A 25,896-nucleotide genomic window follows, 5' to 3' on the forward strand; every position below is an offset into this window, starting at 1 on the left:
AAAAGACCACACACAAATTCTAATAATTCACACGAAAGAAATACTATTCTCCTACTCATTTTATATATACATATATATATATATATAATATAATATAATATAATATGACTTGAATACTTAATAAATATTCTTTGTTTTTTTACTGACAAATGTTAGTTTTTTAAGTAAAGAGGATTAAATCTGTAATCTTTCACTTTTTTTTTCTTTAACCAAACTGGCTTTATTTTCTGTTTAAAATAAGTCAATCTTAGGTTTAATCTATTTTTTAACCCATGCCAATTTGATGGTTGGATATTAAACACTTTAACGAATCTTTCATTTAAATGTCACGCCAAAAAATATAAAAAAAAAACAACTAAAATCACATGAAATTAATGCGATAGAAAAAATTTCTTGGCATGTCTCTCTTACTGAGAATGATGCATCAATAAATTGCGCATCCAAATATCACCCTTTTTCATCATATCCTTATTGAATAAAAGGTTGATTCAAGGTTACATAAGACTGAAGAATATGCCGTTGTGTCTTGTAGGTTGTCAATACTCAATACTCAAAGATGGAAGGCAAATAGATGAAGACTCTGCACATCCGAAATTGTGGGACCACTTCTGTTTTGCTTTAGATAGATGCAATTACCATATGTGGCCCAAATCTCTTTAGTCTTTGCTACCCAATTCTTCCCTTTACAAGCTAATTTGGACTATTCAAATGCCCCCTTTTTCTTCCTTGCTGCCTCAAATCATTCCAAAGAGCCACATTAACGACGCATAAACGCAACCATAGTCTTAAATTCCCGCAAAAAAAAGAAAAGTAGATCACATCATCACCTACACTATTCCGTGAAGGTAAGAATAGAGTCATGTTAGTGACTCCATCCATTCATAAATAGATAGTATATTATATTCTCCACCCATTATTTTATTTTTAATTTTCTAATGACTAAAATAGATCATTTTATACAAGTTTATAATTTATGCAACATTTTAACATAAAGAGAATATTATGTTTGCTGATAAGATAACTTGATTTGATCGCTATGGAAGTCCACTCACTACTCATGTCTTTGAAAAATTCACAAGGCAAAAAAGGGTTTTTTTTTTTTTTTTTTTTTTAAAAAAATTACAAGTGTGGATAAATTTTGAAAATATTAAGATATGGGTTCATAAAGAGAAAATCGTATTTTAAAACACCGCTTCAAAAACAATTATTTTTTTAAAAATCAATATTGAAGTCATATTTTAAAACACGACTTTAAATATATTTTTTTATAAAAATTGTATTATCAGAAATTACTTTAGTGTTATTTTATTTTATTTTTTTACAAAATAATGAAGTTGTAAATATAAGTATGACTTTAGTCTTATTTTTTTAAAAAAATATTGAAATCATGATTACAATCACGACTTTAATTTTTTTTTAAAAAAATATTGAGTTTTTTTAAAAAAAAATTAAAGTCATCTTTTTTATCTTTTAAACAAAAAATATGACTGTTTAAAGTCCTATTTTAAAATAGGACTTTCTTTATATGAAATCATATTTTAAAACACGACTTATTCAAATTTATAGTATTTTTAAAATTTATCCATTTGTGTAAATTTTTTTTAAAAAATTACCCATTAATGTAAAAAAAAAAACCCAAAAATGGGGTTCCAGTTGGCCTCCCCATTTTGTGCTTTGATCCTACTTGCTTCAACCAAGTAGCTTTTATTTGCATTTATTTGATTCTCGACGATTTAATTTTTCGCTCGGATTTGATTGGACCCATTTTATTTGTACTTATCCCACCAGACTAGACTATCACTATTCTTGCATCAGTTCCTGAAATTCTGAATTTTGGAAATTGAAGCTAAATGGTTGTTAAACTAGTTAAACCTTTGACTCGTATTAATTTTGTCATATTATAGATGTTTGTTCGGCTTAAGGTGTCAAAAAAGCCCCAATATTCTCTAGCTATGTTGTGACAGACAGTGCTTAGTGGAGGCTTATATATATATATATATGGAGTTGTTTTAAGAATTTATTTTGGACGGTGGGATTGTAAGATGGATGGAAACGGAATCCCTTTCTTTCCTTTTCATTTTTTTATAATAAAAATAATAATGATAATATGCTCCAAATAGCAGTATTGCGCCGTCAGCTAAATATATTTAAAATAGTTTTGATAATCAAGTACTTGAGTTGAGGCCCAACAATCATGAATGAGGATTAGACAAAAGTCAAGTTTAATTGACAAAAAAATAATCTTGAAGCTGAAGGGTTAGGCATGTTGAAGTGGCCAATGGAGGGAGTTCATTATTATTTGAGATGCATGGACTATTGAACTGCTTGGGCGGCGCCTGTGACGGTAAAGAAAAACAATCACAAAATTATACATTTTTTGAATGGAGCCTCCCTCCCAATGCATAAATTACTCAAGACTAATCCCATACAAGTATACTTGTATTTTTTCTTTTGGTTAAACTCAATCCTCATTATACAAGTTTTTATCAATAAAAAAAGACTAATGCATTACATATATACTCCAGCTCATACAAAATTGGTGATGGGTTATAGGAACATCTTTAATGGGTTCTTGAGCTGGACTTTTAAACTCAAGAACTTGTATCCATAAGATGGGAAATATGAGAAAGACAAAAATCGATTTTTTGGAGGGATTGATTCACATACCCAAAATGGGATACTGCAATTTTATTTTTGTTTTAGAGCTGTGATATCATATCACTCATAATAAGCAAACATAAAATACAAGTATACTTGTGTTACAAACATTCTTTGTCCAACAAAAGACGAAACAAAATAAATATACACACATAGATCATAGATGGATATCTAGTCCAAATAAATACATATATTCAGAACCACCCTTTTTATCTTTTTCCTCGTTCAACTGCTTTTGCTTTGGTTGGAAGACCAAAACGGGAAGAAAGATTACAGCGATAAGATACTGCTAGATCTCACTCACTTTGCTGACCAGGGGCAGCCTTTGTTCATCTGACCGGAACGAAACGACCTGCCCGTTGCCCCCTTCATGTTTGCCTTGTCTTCAACTGAGGTTACCATTTAAATAAAGAAAACAATTACTATTATTTTTAATTGAATAATAGCAATAAAGAGCTCTTCTCTCTACACTCTACACACTCACTGCGCTTTATTCTGTTCAAATTCGATACTTTGCTGTTGTTGCAGAGAACGAGGCACTATGTTTCCAAGAGAGAGAAACACTGCTTGAAGCTCTCTCTCTCTCTCTCTTTGTTTGCCTGTCGCAGCATTGTCTTGTTCCACTTCAGAGTCACATCTCACTTCCACGCATTAAAGACTTAAAAGGGTTGCTTCTCTTTCTAGTTGGTTACTTGCATATTTACGGGGACTTTGTTTCCTTCTTCTTCTTACATTTTTAAGAGTGAAACACATTCACCTATTTTGCTGCTTCTTTGATTCTTTGTTGCTCTCAAGTTGAAAAGCTTAGCACCCGGATGCGAGCCTGTTCTTGTTTCTACACACTCAAACAAAGAGAGAGAGGCTGAAAATCGGAGAAAGGGGTTTCACAAGAAAGAGAATTTTGTTTCTAATTGTTGAGTAGCTCTTGGAGTACAACATAGCATACTTGAGGAGCTGTATGAGGTAGAAGATTAACAATGAGAGATGAGAATTCCAAGAAAAGCAAGGTTTTTCTTTTTCACACTCTTGACTCAATTCTGCTCCTGCTGAAAGATGATTTCTTTTTTCTTCTTTCTTTTATTTTTTGTTGTTCTCCTGAGAAATGAAATTCAACATTTTGCGTCTTCCAATTTTTGGCAATTTCTTGACTGCTTTGTTGTGTATTTTGTTTGTTCTTGTGAAGCTCTCATGGTCGAAGAGAATGGTCAGAAAGTTCTTCAATGTCAAAAGCAAAGCTGAGGACTCCTACCAGTCAAATGGTGTTGCTTATGGAGGTGGGTGTCTTTGTTTTGTTCTATTCAAAAATTTCACTTTTTATGAGTGGTCTTCTTCAACAAAAATTGGCTACCAACATGCATTAGCTTCAATCCAATGAGATGATGCAAAACAATTGTGGTGGAGAAATTGAGGGAAGTAAAAAAAAAAACTAAAAAAGAGCAAGCTTATTTGAAACTCTTGTTAGTTAATATCGTTTTTGGCTGCTTTTACCATTTTTATTCACCAAGTTTTTCTTGTGAATTATAATTTGATGCACCGAACCCATTTCCTTCTCCAGGAGGTGACGTAGAATACAGAAGCAGGAACAGCAGCTTCTCTGAGAGGGAGATCAAAAAGAGCAAAACAGGTACACAATTACCCAGAATCATTACCTGTTTGATTTTATTTTATTTTCCTTTTAGTCTAACATTTAGACAAAAATGTTTACAACCCCTCATTGTAACATGCAGACAAGTTTAGCAGGAACACGGAGCAGGTTAGGCGAGGAAGAGTGAGTCTCGACCATCCTCGAATTATTGATGTTCATAACTATAGGTATGCTACTTCTGTGACTTTACTTTTTCACCAGGAAAAAAAAATCTTGCTTTGATGAGTTCAATTTCTCATGAGTGCTTCTCTTACTTTATGAGCAGCATTTTTGTTGCTTCATGGAATGTGGCTGGAAGATCCCCACCAAGTAATTTGAGTATAGATGATTGGCTTCATGCCTCGCCACCGGCAGATATTTATGTTCTTGGGTAGGCTTTGGTACTTCTTAACATCTTTTCTTTTCCAAGCAAACTTAGTACCAGTAGTGGTTACTAATGAAAAGTTTGTGTTACAGATTTCAAGAGATAGTTCCCTTGAATGCTGGTAATATCTTGGGCGCAGAAGACAACGGACCTGCCAAAAAATGGCTAGCTCTCATTGGAAAGACCTTAAACAACCTTCCGGGTACTAGTGGAGGTGGTGGGTATTATACACCATCTCCAATCCCTCAGCCAGTGGTAGAAATAAATGCAGATTTTGAGGGATCCGCTAGGCAAAAAAATTCATCATTCTTCCATCGCCGGTCGTTCCAGACAACTTCTAGCGGCTGGGGATTGGACAATGATTCTTCAACTATGCAGCCGCGACTAGATCGAAGATTCAGCGTCTGTGATCGTGTGATTTTTGGTCACAGGAAAAGTGACTTTGATCCCAGCTATAGATGGGGTTATAGGCCTAGTGACTATTCCAGGGCAAGTGACTACTCCAGACCCAGTGACTATTCAAGATGGGGTTCATCTGATGATGACAATGGCCTTGGAGACTCGCCAAGCACAGTCTCACCACTGTCTTATGGTGGACCTGCCTCTGCTGAAGATGGATATGGAATGCCAGGGCGTTCCAGGTACTGCCTTGTTGCAAGTAAGCAAATGGTAGGAATATTTCTAACCATATGGGTGAGAAGTGAATTGAAAGATCATGTGCGAAACATGAAAGTATCCTGTGTTGGCAGAGGATTGATGGGCTATCTTGGAAATAAGGTAAATTTTAAATTGCTCACCATTGCCCTTACTTTTGCTTTGATATATTCATGGCAGAATTGCTGATTACTTGAAATTGGTTTACATAAGAGAGTTACTCTGCTTTCATTTTCAGGGATCCATCTCAATTAGCATGTCTCTACATGAAACAAGCTTTTGCTTCATTTGTAGCCACTTAACCTCAGGACAAAAGGAGGGTGATGAATTAAGAAGAAATTCTGATGTGATGGAGATTCTTAAGAAGACAAGGTTTCCACGTGTACATGATGCTGACAATGAGAAGTCTCCCGAGACAATACTCGAGCATGAGTATGAATTTACTTGCATACATCTTAGTATAACTAATACTCTTAACATGTTTATGTAATTTGAGGCCCTCCTTGCATTTTCCTGTTTTGCATTACATGTTCTAATTTTGGATGCATTTATTTTAGTCGAATTATATGGCTTGGAGACTTGAATTATCGGATTGCCCTCTCCTACCGTTCTGCTAAGGCACTTGTTGAGATGCAAAACTGGAGAGCATTGTTGGAGAATGACCAGGTACGCCTATATAACTCTTTTCTTTTAATTTCTAATTTTCTATCTTTTAACTTCAACTGGATTGCTGTCAAACAGAAACAATCAATGTTAATATCTATCTATATTGGCATTCATGGCAGTTGAGAATAGAGCAGAAGAGAGGCCGTGCATTTGTGGGATGGAATGAAGGGAAGATTTATTTCCCTCCAACATACAAGTATTCAACTAATTCAGATAGGTATGCAGGAGATGATATGCACCCAAAGGAGAAAAGGCGAACACCTGCTTGGTAAGATCATCTTCTGTCACCCAACCAAAGCAATAGGAATTTAGCAGAAACACCCCAACCCCATAAATGCTAAATTCAGGCAACTATGATATGATTTTGATGAATTGTGTCAACTTATGTCAATGTAAATATTTTTTCTTTGTATAGGTGTGACCGTATTTTGTGGTATGGAGAAGGTCTCCATCAATTATCTTACGTCCGTGGAGAATCAAGGTTTTCAGACCACAGACCGGTTTATGGCATATTTTGGGCTGAGGTTGAGTCAAGTCATGGAAGACTGAAGAAGAGTATGAGCTGTTCTCGGAACAGAATTGAGGTGGAGGAACTCTTGCCATATTCCCACGGATATACTGAACTAAGTTTTTTCTAATGGAATGAGGACTAGCTATGGGATTTCAGGTACATTCTCTATACCTTATGCATATACTCACAATTCCAAAAATACAAGATTCTTGCTTGTATGGCAAACTTAGGTACCTGAAATGATTTTTTTTTTTAAGTTCATGCACATGGGTATGAATACAAATGGAAAGCATTGCCCCCCTCCCCCTCTCCTCATAGAACTCATGGGGCCTTTTTTTCTTATTTTATTATTGGCTAGACCACAAGTACAAGATTCAGAAGCTTTAACTGAGCTATATTATATCTGAGCATAATAGACTGGATACTGATATGTTCTATGCCACTAGTTGTACACTTGTACCTTTCTTTTCTAGATACACAAACTGATTTCATCAATCCGTTAGTCAAAATAATCAGAATATGTTCACTGCATAGTCTGATTAGTCTATTTCTCAATCTTTTCTGCTTTAATGTCCTTCTTTTCCCCCACTTATTGTCATCACAATTATTTCCCCCCTCTTATTGTCATCACAATTATTTCCCCCCCCCCTCTGAATACGAAATCTTATGTGCATGCACCTATAACTGTTCAGCACCTGGTCAACAAGAGGGAGTCACCTCACTTTGAAGAATTTTATCCGTGGAGACTGATAGAGACAACCCATTTCCCACATACCGAAAAAGGTTAGTTTAGTTTTTTTTTTTTTCTCTTTCATGCTTTTCTTGGTTCTGCTTTTGGTCTCAACAACCTCCTTTGTCCAATTTTAACTTTACTTTTTCATTGTAAGGTGCTAACATGTAATTTTGCTATACAGCCATGCTATGCCATGCCTAACACATGATCAGTACACAGTTCCTCATCATCATCTCGTTAGCCACTGTGCAAGTGTGCATTGTTTGATAGCCAATTAACAAACACTCAACTTTACAATGTCTCAAAACTCCGTACTTCATTGGCAGTCTTGCACAATCATTAGGTACTACATTTTTCTTTTCTTATTAACGTTGGCTTCTGTTTCTATAAATTCCTACTAGTGATACGCACGCCGCACGCATACTCATGATCAGAGTTTTTTATTTTTTCTTTTGTGCAGGAGGCGGAAGGAGACCATTTTTTATTTAATTAATCATTCTTTAATTGTTTTTGGAGAATATTCATGATGACTGAATGAAGCTGAAAAGATCGTCAAAATAATCATTAGGGTACTAACTCTTTTTTTTTGGTTTTAAGTGCAGAGAAAATGAGAATTTTGATTATACTCCACTTATTGATTGCTACAGTGATGAAAAAGAAATTGTACAAAAAAAATCTTGTTAATTAATGATAGAATTCCAGAGCCTCCACTCCTTAGTTCCTGACTCTGTCCACATGATTAATAATTTTACTGATAAAGGGTCTTTGATATCAAATAATTCTCCTTTCCTGCTGCGCGCTCTTCTTTTTATTGTTGAGCTCATTAACAAACTAGAAAGGCTTAAACTTGGTTCACAGATTTCAAAAGTATAATATATGGAGATTCCGATTGAGTAATGATACATGCCTTAACAACTTACAAGGATAACGAGTTTTTATGATAGTATTTTCTAGTATAATTTAATTTTCTTTTTTATCTCTCTATTTTATGTAACCCCCCCCAAATTGCTGTCCCAAAATAATGTATGAATGACATTATCCATTCTTGTCTGAAATGCTATTTACATGACTGTGTATTCATAGTTTTCTTTGGTGAGTAGTAAAAGATAGTACTTATGTAAACGGTTAAACCTTTTCTCAATGTGGCTGTCATTGAACGCCACTTCAGGTTATTAAACGCAAACGAGGGTATGCTTTGGAATAGTAGCTACCTCACGTGGCTAAACATAAATGAGGATAAGCCTAGAAAAGTTTGGAGTAGTAGCCTACAATTGCAACATGAAGTAGCAAAGGACGAGGACTAAACTAATAGTCCATAAATCCGAAATGATTGAATGTCAAAAACTTAAACAATAGTTTCGCAACTCTTCATGGCCAATGAAAGGAAATAGATAGCTTTATCTTCTTTTGGTGTATAACAAAGATTGAACATCCCTCGAAAAAAAAAAGATTGAACATAAAATCTCACAGTGGATTTCATAAATAGCTTATCTAGTCATATAATTTGTAGGAATTGTTAGAGTGTTAGTAACAGACAAGAACATTGATTAAAGTTTTAAAAAAGAAAATAAATTACTGTATTAGCATTAAATTTAATGAGATTTTGGTAGCCGAAAAAAGAAAGAAAGGTTTAATGATGGGTTTTAATTATACTGTTCTACTTTTCCTCAAAATTGTTGTTTAAGAAGCAATCAAAATAATGGCTGGAGCTTGCATGTGTTATGAGAGTGTTCCTTGTGACCCTGATGTTGTTGTTGCGAGTGGGGAACTACTTCAAAGAAAGTCATATCCTTATTTGATAGAAACGTGGCATGGAGGATATGAACTGGAAAAGGGTCCATTTGTCATATGACTTTTCCTAGTGCTGCCGATGTAGTTCTTCAGCCACCCAATGCCATTTTGTTAGACTTCTCTGCTTTTGTATTTCTGATTCAGTCCTTTATGCTTACTCTCTTTTCATCAGTTTTATGATTCACATAACTTGTTCAGGACCACACAGCTTTTCCGAAATTCCAACAATTTTCTAAAACTCGGTAAAAATCTGACCGTGGACAAAATGTCACAAAGAATTGAGTTGAAGCCTAATCAGGGCCAGCATGTGTTCCCTTTGTATACTTCTTGTCCTTGTCATTTGAAGCAACGAAAAAAGAAATCATTAAAGTAGCATTTAGCTGGGGGGAAAAAAATGCTAGCTGCTGAATCCGTTTGTAATATATATGCGTATCTACTGATTGGATCAACTAATCAACTGGCCACAACATTGGTTTGTCTCAAAATTAAAAAGGGATTTTGATTTTGGGCCATTATGGGAAAACCTCATGTATGTTTAAGAGATTCAATTCAATCAACGATATTTTTGTTTTATTTTGCATACATTAAAAGTGAGCTATCGAGACCAAAGGTGGGGAGGTGTTAGATTGCTAAAAAATATGAAAAATTTAATTTGACATTTTTTAATAGTTAAGTCAAGTTTGATTTTGTTAAACTATTCATTCTCTATTAAGACCTTACGCTCCTCCCAATATATTTGAAAAACTTTTGAAATCATCAACTATAGAAAGAAAACTGTATTTGGAATCATCATGGCCAACTAAGTGCTAACTAATAACTATGATATGAAATAGCTATCAATTTCTACTATTTTGATAATCCGACAGTGGTTCTTTTATAAGGATATATACCTGATATACCATTGCATGCATACCAATTCCTATTTTAATAGGAAAAAAGAATACATTCAGATGTGAGGACCTATATTTTCAGAGCTATGTCAACCCCGATCCGATTAAAATTACAATTCAAACAACGAAGGCAGGTAATAAAGTAAGTATTTTAGTGAAGCTGAATTGAATTACTGGAGATCAAAGTTGTATGTGATATATACTTGTTGTAAGTGGTGTTCTCCCGTGCTGCTCCATATTACAATATTTAAGCTGAACTAATTCCATGTGATAGGCTGATAGCCACATAACAAAAGAAAAACAAAAATGCTCAAGTGTTATGCCTAGAACCCTGGCACTTTCCCTGGGCTCATAATACTCCACAATACAAAAGCACCAATGGGCTGAGGCCTTTTCTGAGTTGAAAAACACAGTCAACATACACCCAACCTATTTCTGTACTCTACAAAGACAGTGCTAGGACAGGATTGTTACACCATTCTTGGGGGTGTTTTTTCCTGCACTTCCAGAATTGTTTCCAGTACTTCCCTTCTTCCAGAATATTCCAGAAGCAGTATGGAAAGTGCAGGAAGCAATTACCCTTTCTTGGTAATTTCCCCAATGCCTTGTTCCACTTTTCTGATGTACAGATATTTCAAACTTGGGGGCTTTGCTGTATTATACAGGGTGGGGTGTTTTTTTTTTCGCACTTCCCATATTACTTTCGGAATGGTCATTTCGGAAACAAATATGGGGAGTGCAGGAAGCAATTTCCTACAGATGTATAGGCTTCGGCTAGTGGGCTGGCCTGCAAAGCCCATCTATGAAATTTAATAAGATATGATGTCCTAGTGTCAAATAGTTCATGTTTAATTCTGTTTATCACTTGGTTAAGTCAAAATTCTAACATGTTGTTAAATTTTGATGTACCTCAGGGTGCTAGCTTTGAAAATTTGATAATTGCAAGGGTGAGTAACTTGCGAGAAAAGATTTGAGTAAAAATCGAAACAAAAGTTGCAATAGGAAAATGTTCTGGTGAAAACCAAAAGGAAAAATATTTTTCAGTGCTGTGGGATTATGTGCTCCTATTATTAAAATTGTGGCGTTTGACATTGACAGTTTTTTCTTCTTATTATTTTACATTTTAAAGTAAAAAAATTAAGTGTAATAACTGCGATGAGAGTAAGTAAGCAAAAAGGTACGTCAATCCAATGACATGTTATTTATGTTGCTGGAAATTGTTGTAAATTATGTAGCCATCTTGAGTTATAATTATAACAGCAATTATCAGCAAAAGGAGTAACCGATTTGGATGAAGAGTAAACACTCGACAGAAGTTGATGGAGCATAGCAGAGTTTTGGTCAATGGAGCCTGCCTGCTGCTAAAGTCTGATCTTCATAGCTCCCTAGACCAAAGACAAATTGAAGCCGAAGAAGGAAACTGAATTTCTGCAATGATAAAGAAAAGCTAAGATTTATTAGCATTTTGATGATGTACACATATACAGTTATTCTTAATAACTTTTTGCAAAATCAACCATTAAATTATATAATATTGTTTTATATTTTTGGTGTAAAATGTTTTGGTATTATTCAAATTTGATTTTTAACATTAATTATTATTGGCTAGAGTTTTCTTATCTTTCGACCAAGCTTCAAATTAATCAAAAAAAAAAAATTCTTCTCTATAAACTGGAAGGTTAAGACAAAAAAATATTTTCTTGATGATAATTCATATATAAAATAAATTGAATATTCACGTCAATAGATACGTAATCTTATGTTCAACGTTAACTTAATTTTGAAATAAATTTTGTAAACTAGATTTATTTAATGCGAATAATCAAATCAACAGCTTAATTAATAAAATTTAATGTAAAAAGTTTATTAAGGATAGTAAGTTAAACATGACTTACACTATGTTTTTTCTTTACAGACTTACACCGTGTTAGATCATACAAAACATGAATATTAACGTAACATATGTATATGAAGTCATTTGTCGCTGTACACACGCGCGCGCATATATATATATATATATATATATATATATATATATATATAAAGTCATTATATGATTTAAGGTGAGATATTTAACACATTCATGTTTATCAACACTTGCCTTTAGTTATTTATTATTTCCACTGCTAAATATAATTAGCTTGTTATTCTATACCTTTATTAACACTGATCTTTTTACTGGTTACATTTGATTATTTATTTATTTTAATATTTGTTAATATAAATAAATTTATGATCATGTTATTATTATGAAAACAAAAAAAGGAGAAAAAAATAAGGATAGATAATGAAATTCGCCCCCAAAATGTGATACAATGATACAAAAATATAAATTTAATCCCTAAATCCAACACCCCCACTACCTATTCAAGTAATGCTTGGTATTTTTCAAATTCAACTTTTTCTTTCTTTTACCTCTCATTTCCAATTCCATTTTCATTATTAATCATGAGTTGGGTTGTTTCTTTTTTGGAATTATGAAGTTCGAAGAATGGATGGAGATCTATCTGTTCGAAGAATGGATGGAGAAGAAATAGATGGTTTTAAATTTTGGCAGCTATATATAAACAGTAAGAAATCGTTAAATATTTCTTAAATGAGTTATCAAGCATTTTTTGACCGTTAAAGCTGTCAAAAATTAACTTCTGAAAAAAATAACACATGACTATCATAAAAACTGTCACACCATCGTTTAAAAGCTTAATAATGGAGACTAAAAATAAAAAATTTAAAAAGTTGAAAGACTGAAAATATAGTTAATTCTAATAATAAAAAAAATTATTGGTGAGTATCCCTTTATTATAATTAGTTCTTCAAATACATCACTTTTTTTTTACTAAAACAAACTTAATTTTATCATTTTATTCAAAATAATGGCATCAATACAACTGGGAGCATTATCAAAAGATTGTGAGCTACCGTAAAATCTAGACACCCAAGCTAATGAACGAGCAATTCGATTGACTTGGCTACGAACAAAACTCACGGTTGAGTTGTTAATGGAAACTAGTTTTTATTTACACTGGGATAAAATATAACCAGATTCATAATGTATAGGATGATAGGACTTCAAATACATTACTCTTATATTGCACATGATGGCTTCTGAAATTTGGTTCTAGATTTACGTATCAGAATTTTGATAGGTATAGTATATAATACCAACTTGGCACCCGTACTATCATAGAAACATAGTAGATTTTAGACTAATGTATTGCACAAATTTATTTATATTATATTTTTAAGTATTTTAGTGTCTTTTATTTTCATTTCAGTAGTTTATGATTATTAAGAAATTATTAACACATATAAATAATAATTCTGATAAATAAATATTCTTTATAATAATTAAATTAAAAGATATAAGGTTTGAAATTATTGTTGTAGCCAGATCAAACACATTCAAGTATAGAGTGTAATTTGTCTATTTAGGTCAAACATTAGGATTTTATATAGGGGTGTCTTGTAATGAGTCGATTTGATATTCTCATGAGTCACGAGGATCTATTATATATGATCTATCCATTACTCTGAGATCCCTGGACATGTATCTGAAGAAGGTGGGGTTGCTTGTAAGCCAAGGGCTTGATGACGTGTCTTGTTAGATGTTCAAATATCAATATGTTAAAGATAAGTTGTCACACGTCTTTTATGAATTCTATACAATAAACATCATATAGATAATGTGATAAATAATTAAAATAATCAGTAAAAATATAAGTAATTACATTTCTACAAAACTTATCTAAAGATTCTCAATAATTAAACAAATAAATTTTACTCATTTTAAGAACATATATATGATTTCTAGGATTCATGATTTTCGGGAATGAAAAAAAATTCTTCATTACCAAACGTCTCCTTAGGTGTTTATGAAGAAAATTATTGAAACGTGACCATGTAAATTGTGATTGACCAGTTTTCTTGGAGTCTAAAATTTCGAGTAGCTTTTACCATGCAAATGACATTCGGATTAGAAGCAAAGGTTTCTCAAGGGGAAAAAGTGTGCCAAATAAGAATCTTTCAAAGAAAAAGATCCAATTAGAATGCAATGCAATGCAAGACGTTAACGTATAACACAAGATTTGGAAAGAAAGAAAGAAAGAAATATAAATGAACACGTACGTTGGAACCTGATGATAATTGATGAGCAAATGGAAGAGAGGGAGAGGAGTCTGGTGGTATTGAGAGGGAACCCCAGAATCAGAGATGACAGAGGCATACCCATTCTGTTTCGTATCTGCCGAAATACCTCACTGAAAGTGTCGCACTTATCGGAAACACTCTCAGTCCCATTGTTTGGCGGGAACGAGACATATGGCAGAAAATACCGAGGAAGAGAAGGAGAAGCAACGCTTCTGCATTCATCGTCGACGACCCAAGAACTCTCATAATTGCGTTACCACGATGGGTGGATTGCTACTTTATTATGACTTCAACGTTGAATGATCCTCCTTATATCTAAAATTAATAATTGATTTTGGTCTTTAAAAAACAGTTTTTTAACCTTTATAATTAAACATGACATAATTATTAATACATAAAATTAATTATAAGTATATAATAAATATTAAAAAAACATTTTTTAAAACTGATTCTATATATACCAATAATCGGTTATATAATCAATTATTGTTGATATATATCCATTCATAACCAGATCGATATGGTTTGTTTATGATAAGCATTTGACAAATTAGTTATCAAATGGTTATGGTTATTCAAATAACTTAACCATGAGAAGCCCTAGTGAGGAGTATGAGGGAGCAAAACAAAAACATATTTTGAATGGGTGGATATTCTGGCACTTATTTCACATGCACGATCACGAATGAAGGATTAATTATGCTTGGGCTCAACAGTTATTACCATTTTGTTTATGTTTGGGTTTGGGTATCTTCTTATATGCAGTACATTATTTGTATAGGGTATCTTCTTATACAGTATACGGTTAAGCAGTTTATATGTACCACAGGGTTTAATCGGTACAAAGTTGGGCTTGTCATAGCGACAGAGGGGTATGGGATTATAGTTCATTACAGTTTGTATCTTAATTCTATATGGCACTAGCTTCTTGTGCTTTTTGTATTTATATAATTTTGTTTGCCCACAACAACAAAAAAAAAGAAAAAAGAAAAAAAAGTTCTAATTGGCATGAAGGGGAACGCAAGGGATTTTGTTTCCAACTAACTGGTTAGGAAATTGGCATGAACTGAACTCTAATTCAACCACATACATGATTTAACCAGATTGATAAAATAAAAGTAATTTGTTTTCCATGCACTCATATACATTACAACTCAAATAATACTCCCCCAATGTGGGTCTGAAACAAGCTCAGCAAAACCTAACGCAACAACCATACATATTGCAAACCTATTAGGTACATGTGCATCCACAAATTAAGGATGTGGAATTGTGGAAGGCACGGCAACCTAATAGTGTTTAAGAACAGCAAATCCTAACGCAATCAACACAACTGAAGGTAGAAAACGGTAAGATGGCATGGCAGAAGATGGAGTCAGATCAGAACGACCACTTCCCGTGGTTGCAGATGATGGAGTCAAAAGAGGAGGGGTTATGTCAGACAGTGGTGCCAAAGAAGGTGAAGGAAGTACAGAGGAAGCTGTTCAAAGAAAAGAAGGTGCTGACATTAGTATCAAACTTTAGAAGCTATTAGTGTTAGTACTCAATAAACTGTCACAATGCATGGTATTTTTTTATTTATTTTTACTATAAGAAAGTACCTTCAGGACTAAGAGATGGAGCAGATGGAGAAAGAGATGGCCCAAAAGCCGCAGGTCCTGTCAATATAAATCAAAATCATTCAAAGCATCAATTTCAATGGAAAAGGGTTTAATGATTTATACTTAATGTAGTAAGTTTTAGGCATGTTGGCATTACCTGGAGCTGGAAGTGGTGAACCTGCGGCCGAAAAATAACAAAGCAGAAAATAATTCATCTTGATCTTAGCCTCATTGATAAACAGAATAAAAATAATATTTGTTTAAAAACTAGACAAATTAAGAGAATAAAGATTGAAAAGAAAGTATATAAATACTTTTGCATTGAAGTGGAAGACGAGGCAAATTGCAAGCACGAGGAAGAGAGATGGCCAGGGTTCGGTTGATTGGTATTCTAAAGGGAACATTGCCAGTCATAATGAGACACAAACAGTCCATGCCGCCACTTGTGAGGGACTTGATGGAATTGCAGCACTCAGCAGTAGGTGAAGTGCCATTGCCATTGCCACTGCTATTTGTGAGGAAATTCATACAAGGGTTGAAAAAGCCGTTTATCATTGATGTGCTGCATGGCGTGCTGATCTGAGCGTGGGCTGGTGCAGCCAGCACCATAGCCATGGCTAATACAACAGTTAGGAGGCGCACAAAACGTTCCATGTTGTTGAGTTTGGAAGTTTTGATAATGGGAAAGTGCAGCAGGACAAGGAAGTTTGTAAGGAGAGATCGGAAGTGGAGGGGGAAAAAGTAGAGGTGTTGAAGTTGGTTTAAAAGCTCAACTGCCATAACCAATCAATGGGAAATGAAAAGAGTTGGAGTAGTTAGCGTTGGTATTTTGTGTGTGTTGTAACCTCTGTAGAACTAGACATGTTAAGCTCTGCAAGTGGCATCTGAAACAAATTAACTTAATATGTTCTCACTTCTCACACAAAGTTGGCTGTTTTTTTGCTTATATCTTTAGTCAGCTCGCAAATGTCATATCAAATCATTCTTTATTGAGTTTTAGGTAGGTAAGCTGCTTGGGTGGATAACCGAATCCTAGTAGTAGTTCCCTCTTTACTTTATATCCTTTCTCTGCTTTTACAATATATTCTTTAGATTATACCAATGTATTGTTAACTACTAAGTTAACACACAAAACTTCAATTAGACTTACTCAACTCATTAAGTGGGTATAGGACCCAGGGCTCACCTTTCGTGCAACATACATAGCAAACTAAAATGATGTGTCGGTGCGTCTACATGTTTTGGGGTCAAGCCCAAGCTAGACTTTTTTCTAAGACCAAATTTATTAACCATATCCAAACTGTTTTAGATCGCGACTTGATTTATGACAACCAATCTTTCGGTGAAAATATTGACAATCCATATTTTGCCTCTCCTTATGACAAAAGTTTCTGACTACGTAAATGAAAAATATTTTTTGGGAATATTTAGGTGAAACATATTTTTAAAAATTATTATAATTCTGCAAAATTTGGCTAGTTAATTCTTTGGGAGATGTTGGCATAATTGTAGATCAATAGCTTATAATGGCAATTGTCCTCTAGTTGAAGCTACAAGAGGACGCTAATTGTACATACATTTTATCTAAACTTTAATTGTATGTTCCGGAGAGTTTTTTGTTTACAAGAAATCACTTCTTAAAAGAAATTCTCAGAAAACTGTAAAAAAAAATAAAAAAATACATACGTTTCAATCATCAAGCATGCAGGTAGTGTGGTCTCGACATCTCGTAAGACACGTGGTTCTTTCTTGATTAGTGGTGTTTTTAAAGTCTACGGTTTTGTTAAACATAAAGAGATTATAGAGGCTAGCCTCAGATGTTTTAGTCGGTCATCTGTTTAACCGAACTGGCTTTTGAATTTTCCAGTTAAGCATATAAATCCAAGTTTGAATACCTAACATAACAACATATAAGGCCGCCACCAAATACCAAATAGATCCCATTGGAGAGTAGGAGGAGTTGTTCACCCACATCACCTTACCATTGTCATTTTCTTCCCCCCTTTCCCTACAAAAACCCATCCCTTCCTTCCAAAACCATCCTCATCCAAATTATCCCATCATACCTTTACTTTACCCCACCCAAAGCGGAAAAAAAAGGACTCAAACATATTTGCCTTATACAATTCAAATGGCACACACAAAAGTGGATATGGGTTTGGTTTTGGTGGTAATGGCCATGCTATGCGCAGGAGCTGCAGCTCAATCTCAATCGAGTTGCACAAATGTGTTAGTGAGCCTGTCACCGTGCCTTAACTATATCACAGGGAATTCTTCAACCCCATCTTCAGGATGCTGCTCACAGCTTGCCAGTGTGGTGCGCTCACAACCACAATGCCTATGTCAGGTTCTTAGCGGCGGTGGATCATCACTGGGGATCAACATTAACCAAACTCAGGCTCTGGCTTTGCCTGTTGCTTGCAAGGTGCAGACCCCACCCACCAGTCAATGTAACAATGGTAAGTAAGACAACAACAAAATTTCTATTTCATCATTGAATACAAAAATAACAAAAAGAACATTCTCCCATTAAACATGTGTAGTGTATCCAACCTTAGTATGGAATATTGAGACACCAGAGATACTATGTAAACATCAGCCTTGGCACACTATGGGGTATGGAGGCAACAAACAGAACAGAAAAAAAAAAAAACTATATGATCACTGAGATAAGCGTAGCCCATTCTAATCATTATACTTCTGCTAACTTAACATTTTGTGTTCGTCAACAGCTGCTGCTTCACCACCAACAGGAACAGTTGCGGAATCTCCAAATTCAGCTCCATCAGGTATTGAATATTAATTCACCACATTTTGAGGAAGTACTTTGGTTTAATGATTTACGGTTTGATTTTCCAATTTGTCCCTCGTCCGTGTTAACCATTCAAGTTGACATTCACTTGCAGGAACCGGAGGATCCAAAAACCTACCCACAACTGATAATGGCTCATCCAGCGGGAATTCCATCAAGTTATCGATTCCTCTGATACTTATTTTGGCAGCAACATACGTGTCAACTTTCACAACATACTGATTCTATATTCGGTCGATTTCCCATTTGCTATTTTTTGCTTGTTTGCCAATTGTCCTTGTTTAATCATTTGCTACTATTGAGCTTCCTTAGTCTGAAGGGTTCAATCTATTCATTCGTGACCCCTACTGGGATACATTGTTTTGTATAATCTGAGACATGTGTTCTCTCATTTATCAATAAAATGGGTTGTAACTTTGTTTGCTATTATAATCTTACTCACACGGAACGCGTCAGTGTATTCTAACCTCATAAAGCAAACAAAATTCGAGTTATACCACTTTGCGGCACTATGAAGGCAATCAGCTTTTAATTGAAACTGATCAATGAAACTGAATTTATTTACTATCAAAGGCAACCCACAAGCTACAAACACATTATTAGACCATACGTCCAACTTATTGTTAATCCAACTCCTCCCTTCCTTTTACCAAAGGCACCCTTTCCGTTTATTTTCTACTATTTTCTTCGACATGGGAATGAAAGGATTGTCTTTAATTTTCTTAGCCATAGAAGAGTTAAGAACATAAAAGCTCATTTACACATTAACCCTCACAAAAGCTGCCAACGATAAATTCAAGCCAAATTAACAGGTCCCATCTTCAAGTAGATTACTAGATCAACAGGCTTCAATTACAGAACCTGATGCAGTGGCAGACTAACACGATTTCCTCGTAGACAGAGTAGAACAGATGAATAAATAGGTCATATGCCATGAATCACATAAATGAGGAAACACAACAGGTGGGTAGGTATAGACAACGACATTTGACGGAGATAACTAATAGTGTGTTTGGATAATTGGATCACTGTTTCAAAGGCCAAAATTGTTGGTTTGCACTTCCAATGCACTAAACAGAGAAGATCAGTGTTGGATTGAAGTTAACGTGGGCTTAAGATGGTTTCAACCATTTCCCAAACACACTGTAAATCATAGTAAATGTCCAACTTGAAAGTAAGACAAGAATAAGAAAACAAATGAAGAACGAGCTATCTAGAACTCTGAGTCAACTCAACCTCTAAATTCAGCAATTCCTGATGAAAAATAGAAGTACTAGTAAAGCTAAATGTTCCAAACGTTGCATAGAAATTAATCTTTATATGGACAAGAACTTGGGCATAAACTTGACATATGTAGCTTGAAAGCTCAAAGCAGGTGTAAACATTCCCATCCATTACACGGAGCATATAATCTTAAACATTTATCTCATATCATCCGATAAAACATGAAGACAGCAAAAAGTGCAACATTGTGGCCCTAAGGAGTTCTCGAAATCAAAAAATTATGTACGTACATGATCTGTAAATATGGTACAAAATCAAGAATGTGATCGTGCGCGTACAAAGTCTTCTAGTCTCTCCCAGACGTCCAATGCTGCAGCCCTGTCTTGATGTCGCTTGTTCTTACTAATCTGCCAATGTCATCAAGTTAGAAACGTGAGCTTAGACTACTAGAAGTTTAATAGTTAGAAGAAACAAGGTTTCAGATTGATATAAAAAAAAAAAAAAGGAAAGGTGGTAGTAGTAGTATAATAGAAGTAGAACCCACCGAGATAATCTTGACATTCCACTGCTTGACAGTCTTGCATGACTCCAAACTATCATCTTCAAAACGCATGAAAAATCCAATAACTGCAAAAATGAATGAATCACAAAAGGGTTACTTACTAGAATAAAGGAGCAGCATGGATTGAATTGGTATAGTATATGAAAGGAGGAGTGAAGGACTGACTTTTGTTGAAAATTTCAACATGGTCCTTGAAAGGCCAATCCTTAAACTGCCACTCCTTGCCGAGCACAAAAACAGCAACAACCCGATCCCAATCGTCGGGTTTAAGAGTAGAAGGCTTATCCCTGACTTCATAAGCGGTTACAACCCTATCCCTACTGAGCTTCTTCTGGACGGTAACACAATCGGGCCTGGCACCTTTCATCTGCTTGACCTTAACATCAGTGGGTATATAAACACCATCCTCCAAGAACTCCTTGACATTGTAGATAGTAATGAGGGTCTGAAAGGCACTGGGGACCAAGATAATGGGGACACCTTCCCCAATTTTGGTGCCCTTGAGGTGCATCTTGGGCTTGGGAGTAGGGTCGTAGCCGCCCATGTCGTCGGAGAACCCTAAACCCCGGTCGTCGGAGCCCATGAGGCGACTCTTGGCAACGAGGCCGTCCTTCCTCTGGTGAGATTCCATCCTCTGGCGCTCCTCTTCGCGCTTGGTGGCGGAGACGAGGACGCTGTAGAAGTCGCGATTCTTGCACTCCAGCAAGGACTGGCGGTCCTTCAAGGGCTTCTCGGCGGACCTGATCATGGAGATGAAGTCCAAATTGAGGTCCTCTGGGGGCAGGGAAGGGGGGTTGGGGGTGGATTTGGGGGCTGGGAAGGAAGAAGGGTCGTCGTGGGGGCGGTACTCGATGGAATCGGAGGAGGAGAGGGTGCCCTGGAGGTATTGGAGGAGGGGCTTGCGGTCGGGGAGGGTGACGGAGGGGATGCCGACGGCGAAGGTGTTCTGGATGTACTCGGTGTGCTTGAGGTGGTGGTTTTGTATGTAGTGGACTAGGGTTTCAAGGGTGTAACGGTTGCCCTTGGTGGAACGGTAAGCAGTCTCCACCCAGCATGGGAAGGTGTACTCCTCCCCGAATCGGAACTCTGCGTTCACACGCACTATCTTTTCCACCTCGCCTCTCATCGTAAACTCTCTGAGAGCCGACAAAGGATCCATTCTCTCTCCTTCACCTCCCAGACCCCAGACTACTGCTTTTTATTCTATTCCATTACCATTCCGTATAAATCTTATTACTTATCATACTTTTTTTTTCCAGGTTAAATTTTTATTTTTATTTTTTAATTTATTATTTAGATTTAATTTAATTTTTTATTTTTTAAATTCATTTAATTTGATTTTTCAATTTAAATCATATTTTGTAATGATTCAAAATCATTATCAAGTGATTTTACAATACATTTTTTTTCATAAAAAATTAATCGATTTTAAAAATTAAGGATCAAATAAAATAAAATAAATAAAAAAATTGAATTAATTTTAAAAATTAGAGGATCAAAATACTAATTTGACTTATTTTTTAACAAATTTTTATGATAGTTTGAAATTTAATGGATTTATATCATAATAATTAAAAAGATTTAAAATGACTTTATATATTTACAAGATTTAAAAGAATTTTGAATTTTTTTTAAAAATACATTTAAAATTATAAGAGTTGATGAAAAAAGTAATAGGAAATAATGAGATTTGGAAAAAAAAAATCAATACAATTTTTTTAACCTTTTAATAACTAAATTGTTTCTAGTTTTAGATCTTTCTATACTAACCTTTCTTACAATAATATTTTATGATAAATTCAATTATATGTTTAAATGAGATGCAATTACAAGTTTATATTAAAAAGAGTAATGAGGGTAAAAATTTTGTAAAAAGATTATTAAGTTATGAGAATGACAAAATTAAGAGTAACAGATACAAAAGTATTGCATCGAGCATGTGATGAACATAGTTGGTGTAAAGAAAACATGGTTAGAATTGATTCATAAGATAAATATTAATTTAATTTAAAAAGCAAATAAAAAAAGTGCAAAGGGGAGTTGTATATTTGAGAATTTTTTTTTGTTCAAATAGAATAAGAGAAACATATATGATAAACAATATTATTTTTTGACGATACCTCTTTTAATTGAGTAATTTTTGTTTTTATGTTGAAGAGAAAATAAGGTATGTGTGATAAAAAAAAAAGTTTGATAACCAATATAAAAAGAAAAAAAATTAGCAAAATCTTGAAAATTTTGGTGAAATTGTTTGATAAATGTTTATATTAAAAAATTATATGAAGTTCATCTTAAAAAATAATTCATCAAAATTTTGTATTTTTTTAAATACCAAAAGACTTTTTTAAGTTATAAAAAAATCTTAATTGAATATCACCGAATTTTATTGTATTTCTTAAAAAAATTCTAAAGTCTTAATTAAATACTATAAGACTTATTTATATCATTTTAAAATCCTAGTAAAATATCACAATAATTTTTTATATAAAAAAAATCACAATTCAATACACCTTCTTAATTATCTTCATACTTAAATATGAGTAAAATTAAATAACTTTATGTTGAACGAGGCATGAGACATATTTCTCTAAAATAAAATAAAGCACAAGTTAAATACAATTTATAAAAATGATAGAATAAAAGAAAATTAACAATATAAAAGTAAAAGAAAAATTTGAAAATTTAATAAGTGATTTAAGGATTAAATTACTTAGTGAAATATGAAGGAGAATATTTTCTTTATTGTTAACACCATAGATGTAAAGATTAAAAAACTTATTCAGTGTAAAAAAATAGTTAATGTGAATAATTTTTTTAAATGTCATTTAATTCTTGTAATTACATTTAGAAAAATATTTTTTCTCTAAAATGTCATTCATTAGAATTTCATGTTAAAATTAAAAGAAATCATTGAAACTAGAATCACAATTAATTGAAGAATAATTTTGGGATGATATCATTAAATAGTACAAATAAATAAAATTTACTTATATTTGAGTTCATTTTTTTAGATTTAAGTTCAAAGTAGTAATTTTGTCAGATAGTTTTTTTGGAAAAAAATATAGTTAATTATGTGTAGAAAAACAATTTATTTAATTATATAAATAGTTAATGATAAATAAATATAACTGTAAACCTAAAAAATAATAAGAAATATAATTGTATAAAAATATTATTGTGGTTAACATTTATATGAATAAATATGATTGATTTTGTTTCATGGTAAAAAAAAATAAAAATAAAAATATGTTTTTAGTCTTTATATTTTCAGTTTTTAAATTTTTAGTCCCTTCTAAACCATTCTATCATACCGTGACGTCGTTTATTACGCGGCACATAGATTACAAGTTGGTCATTATTTTTTATAAACGTTGCAACTTGCAATGCACCATTCCAATTGGTATTTTAAATTAAATATTTAATAGAAACTAAAGGTTTTATTTTTAAAGAGAATCAAAATAAAAAGAAACTTAACTCTTTATATGTTGTTTTCTTCATGCTCACGACTCTGCGGCAAGAGACTCTTATCCTTATTCAAAAATTGCATTTAATAAAAATATAAAATCATAAGAAAACACAACAACACATCTGCAACACGAACTATATATTGAAGAATGTACGTGGAAACTAAGATGGAGATGAAGACATTTGATAATTTCATTTAAAAAATAACCAATTTCCCATATTTTTTAATTCTTTTTTGAAAAAGAAAAAAAAACACATTATTTGCCACGTTAGAGACAGGTTGACACTATGAATATTCTGGGAGGAAGAACTAAAAATAAGTTTTTTATAAAGTTTAGGGAATAAATTAGAAGATATGGAAGTTTAGGGAACACATTATTTGACGCTTTGTCAACCGTTGGATCAAAAATTGAATTTGTCAAATGTCGTTGATTACTATATGTTAAGAAAGCTTGAAGCTTTGTCAGCCTTGTTGAAATTTTAATTTGCCAACAATCATTAATTTGATATACTATATGTATACGCATATATAATAATTTATTATTTAATATTAAATTAAAAAGTTATATGATAAACAAATTTTTACTACTTATTATTATGATTAAAATTAATAATTAATTTAGTATTTAAGATCTTCTACATGTAAAAGAAACTTAAATTTTTGTGTGCTATTGAATCAAAATTTTAATTTAAAAAACAATCATTGATTTGATTTAATATACTTAAAAAAAATTTGAGTCGTTAAATCAAGATTTTAATTTCACAATAATCATTGATATGATTAAACGTAATTTTTTTTTATGAAAATGCAAATTTTATGCACAAATTTATATTTTTAAAATAAAATTAAAACCCATTAAAAATATTAATGAACACGTTAATGACTTTTCAAAACCATTTGACATGATTATCTTTTGTTTTACATATTCATAACTACCATTTAAATTTTTTCTTTTGATAGAAAAGAAACTGTAATTTCATATTAACAATGGCAATTAAGATTTAATGTAACATTTATACTTTGCTTTAATAACACATGATTAATTATGCAGTTGCTATCTACTGTACTCTCTTTCTTCTATCATCTCGTTTTTTTTTCTTTAGCATTAACCTGGTCCTAATAATTTTACTTAGAGTTTTAGAGCAGTCAAATTAAAATCTTAACTTAACACATTAAAACTTTAATTACACCATTAATTTTTAAACAAACAATAATTTAATATTATTATCTTTTATATATTTATTAAATAGAAATAGAGAAAACTAATAAAATAATAAATAATGTAGTATCAATTTTAAAATAAAAAAGATAGTTATCATTAACAGACAATTATCATTAAATGAAAAAAATAATATTTTTTTAAATAATGATAGTTTTATTTTACTTTCTTATGATTAATTTATAAAATGTTTGTCGTGTAATTTTTTAAAATAATGGTATTATATTTTTTAAACTTGGTTTCTGGAAATGTAATTAGTGTTGATGTTGATGAGGTGTTAGTTATCAAGGTCAATGTAATAAAAAAAAAATTATATATCCTTATATATAATCATAAAGTGATAATTATTTTCAAAATTATGAGGTGTTAGTTATCAAGGTCAATGTAATAAAAAAAATTATATATCCTTATATTTAATCATAAAGTGATAATTATTTTCAAAATTATATTTCAAACTATTATTTAAAGTATAATTATCATTAAATAATTATAAAGTTATTAAAAATTACTGCACATAAATATTCATATCACTAATTTTTTATATAAAATAATAGTTTAACTTTATTTTCCTGTGATTAATTTATAAATAATGATATTACATTTTTTTAACCTCAATTTCTAGAAATGTAATTATTATGCTATGAGGTGTTAGTGGTCAAGGTTTTAAAAAATAAAGGTTATTTATTTAAATGTATTCAAAGTATTTTTTAAAATAAAATTTAAACCCTTTTAAAATATTTAAAGTTCACACTAATTAATATTTTTAAAAAACTTTTTGACATTCTCTTTAAAGAAGTTTCAACATGGTTGTACTCCGTTATCACTTTATGTTAGTGGTATCATCAATTCATTTCATTACATAAAGATTTTATCATTGATAAAAATCAGTTCAGTTACTACACAGTTACCTCTCTATTATGGCTGGCGTTTTATGAGGAATATATTAACTCAAAA

The 25,896-nt window shown here is 32.7% G+C and overlaps 4 protein-coding genes across 6 annotated transcripts; 2 read left to right on the forward strand and 2 right to left on the reverse strand.

Annotated features, from left to right (window-relative positions):
- Positions 1 to 2,819: 2,819 nt before the first annotated feature.
- Positions 2,820 to 8,007, forward strand: LOC114377411 (type IV inositol polyphosphate 5-phosphatase 7-like). Of its 2 annotated transcripts, XM_028335900.1 has the most exons (15): positions 2,820 to 3,052; positions 3,187 to 3,325; positions 3,454 to 3,665; positions 3,842 to 3,932; positions 4,214 to 4,282; positions 4,386 to 4,470; positions 4,569 to 4,673; positions 4,760 to 5,444; positions 5,560 to 5,753; positions 5,879 to 5,987; positions 6,107 to 6,255; positions 6,403 to 6,654; positions 7,191 to 7,281; positions 7,413 to 7,574; positions 7,692 to 8,007. In XM_028335900.1, exons 3-12 carry the CDS (start codon positions 3,636 to 3,638, stop codon positions 6,623 to 6,625), a joined length of 1,740 nt encoding a protein of 579 aa, XP_028191701.1. In that variant the 5' UTR covers positions 2,820 to 3,052; positions 3,187 to 3,325; positions 3,454 to 3,635; the 3' UTR covers positions 6,626 to 6,654; positions 7,191 to 7,281; positions 7,413 to 7,574; positions 7,692 to 8,007. The 2 variants fall into 2 exon arrangements, with proteins under 2 accessions (XP_028191701.1, XP_028191700.1); XM_028335899.1 differs by having other exon boundaries at positions 3,187 to 3,665.
- Positions 8,008 to 15,086: 7,079 nt separating this feature from the next.
- Positions 15,087 to 17,583, reverse strand: LOC114374023 (non-specific lipid-transfer protein-like protein At5g64080). Its single transcript, XM_028331608.1, has 4 exons — positions 15,974 to 17,583; positions 15,817 to 15,837; positions 15,660 to 15,716; positions 15,087 to 15,538 (listed from the first exon to the last, which is right to left on the reverse strand). The coding sequence occupies exons 1-4, from the start codon at positions 16,437 to 16,439 to the stop codon at positions 15,348 to 15,350; spliced, it is 735 nt and encodes a 244-aa protein (XP_028187409.1). The 5' UTR covers positions 16,440 to 17,583; the 3' UTR covers positions 15,087 to 15,347.
- Positions 15,478 to 21,462, reverse strand: LOC114374022 (protein CDC73 homolog). 2 transcript variants are annotated; one of them, XR_003658510.1, is made up of 6 exons: positions 20,423 to 21,462; positions 20,240 to 20,322; positions 19,986 to 20,102; positions 15,817 to 15,837; positions 15,660 to 15,716; positions 15,478 to 15,538 (listed from the first exon to the last, which is right to left on the reverse strand). XR_003658510.1 is itself a non-coding variant. In XM_028331607.1 (3 exons), exons 1-3 carry the CDS (start codon positions 21,414 to 21,416, stop codon positions 20,010 to 20,012), a joined length of 1,170 nt encoding a protein of 389 aa, XP_028187408.1. In that variant the 5' UTR covers positions 21,417 to 21,462; the 3' UTR covers positions 19,759 to 20,009. The 2 variants fall into 2 exon arrangements, 1 of the variants encoding a protein (XP_028187408.1); XM_028331607.1 differs by lacking the exons at positions 15,478 to 15,538; positions 15,660 to 15,716; positions 15,817 to 15,837 and having other exon boundaries at positions 19,759 to 20,102.
- Positions 17,684 to 18,903, forward strand: LOC114374024 (non-specific lipid-transfer protein-like protein At2g13820). Its single transcript, XM_028331610.1, has 3 exons — positions 17,684 to 18,118; positions 18,392 to 18,448; positions 18,566 to 18,903. Exons 1-3 carry the CDS (start codon positions 17,791 to 17,793, stop codon positions 18,691 to 18,693), a joined length of 513 nt encoding a protein of 170 aa, XP_028187411.1. The 5' UTR covers positions 17,684 to 17,790; the 3' UTR covers positions 18,694 to 18,903.
- Positions 21,463 to 25,896: the final 4,434 nt, after the last annotated feature.

Source organism: Glycine soja, chromosome 11, assembly GCF_004193775.1.
Source record: "Glycine soja cultivar W05 chromosome 11, ASM419377v2, whole genome shotgun sequence".
NCBI lineage: Eukaryota > Viridiplantae > Streptophyta > Magnoliopsida > Fabales > Fabaceae > Glycine > Glycine soja.

Coding starts and splice junctions, on each gene's coding strand:
- LOC114377411 (XM_028335899.1), top strand. CDS start 3,636: ATGAGAGATGAGAATTCCAAGAAAAGCAAG. Junction 4,471..4,568: donor ATTGATGTTCATAACTATAG/GTATGCTACTTC, acceptor CTTTATGAGCAG/CATTTTTGTTGCTTCATGGA. Junction 5,988..6,106: donor CATTGTTGGAGAATGACCAG/GTACGCCTATAT, acceptor CATTCATGGCAG/TTGAGAATAGAGCAGAAGAG.
- LOC114374023 (XM_028331608.1), bottom strand. CDS start 16,439: ATGGCAGTTGAGCTTTTAAACCAACTTCAACACCTCTACTTTTTCCCC. Junction 15,838..15,973: donor TCTTCCACTTCAATGCAAAA/GTATTTATATAC, acceptor TTTCGGCCGCAG/GTTCACCACTTCCAGCTCCA. Junction 15,717..15,816: donor TTCACCACTTCCAGCTCCAG/GTAATGCCAACA, acceptor TTATATTGACAG/GACCTGCGGCTTTTGGGCCA.
- LOC114374024 (XM_028331610.1), top strand. CDS start 17,791: ATGGCACACACAAAAGTGGATATGGGTTTGGTTTTGGTGGTAATGGCC. Junction 18,119..18,391: donor CACCAGTCAATGTAACAATG/GTAAGTAAGACA, acceptor GTTCGTCAACAG/CTGCTGCTTCACCACCAACA. Junction 18,449..18,565: donor TCCAAATTCAGCTCCATCAG/GTATTGAATATT, acceptor ATTCACTTGCAG/GAACCGGAGGATCCAAAAAC.
- LOC114374022 (XM_028331607.1), bottom strand. CDS start 21,416: ATGGATCCTTTGTCGGCTCTCAGAGAGTTTACGATGAGAGGCGAGGTG. Junction 20,323..20,422: donor TGTTGAAATTTTCAACAAAA/GTCAGTCCTTCA, acceptor TCATTTTTGCAG/TTATTGGATTTTTCATGCGT. Junction 20,103..20,239: donor GGAATGTCAAGATTATCTCG/GTGGGTTCTACT, acceptor TGACATTGGCAG/ATTAGTAAGAACAAGCGACA.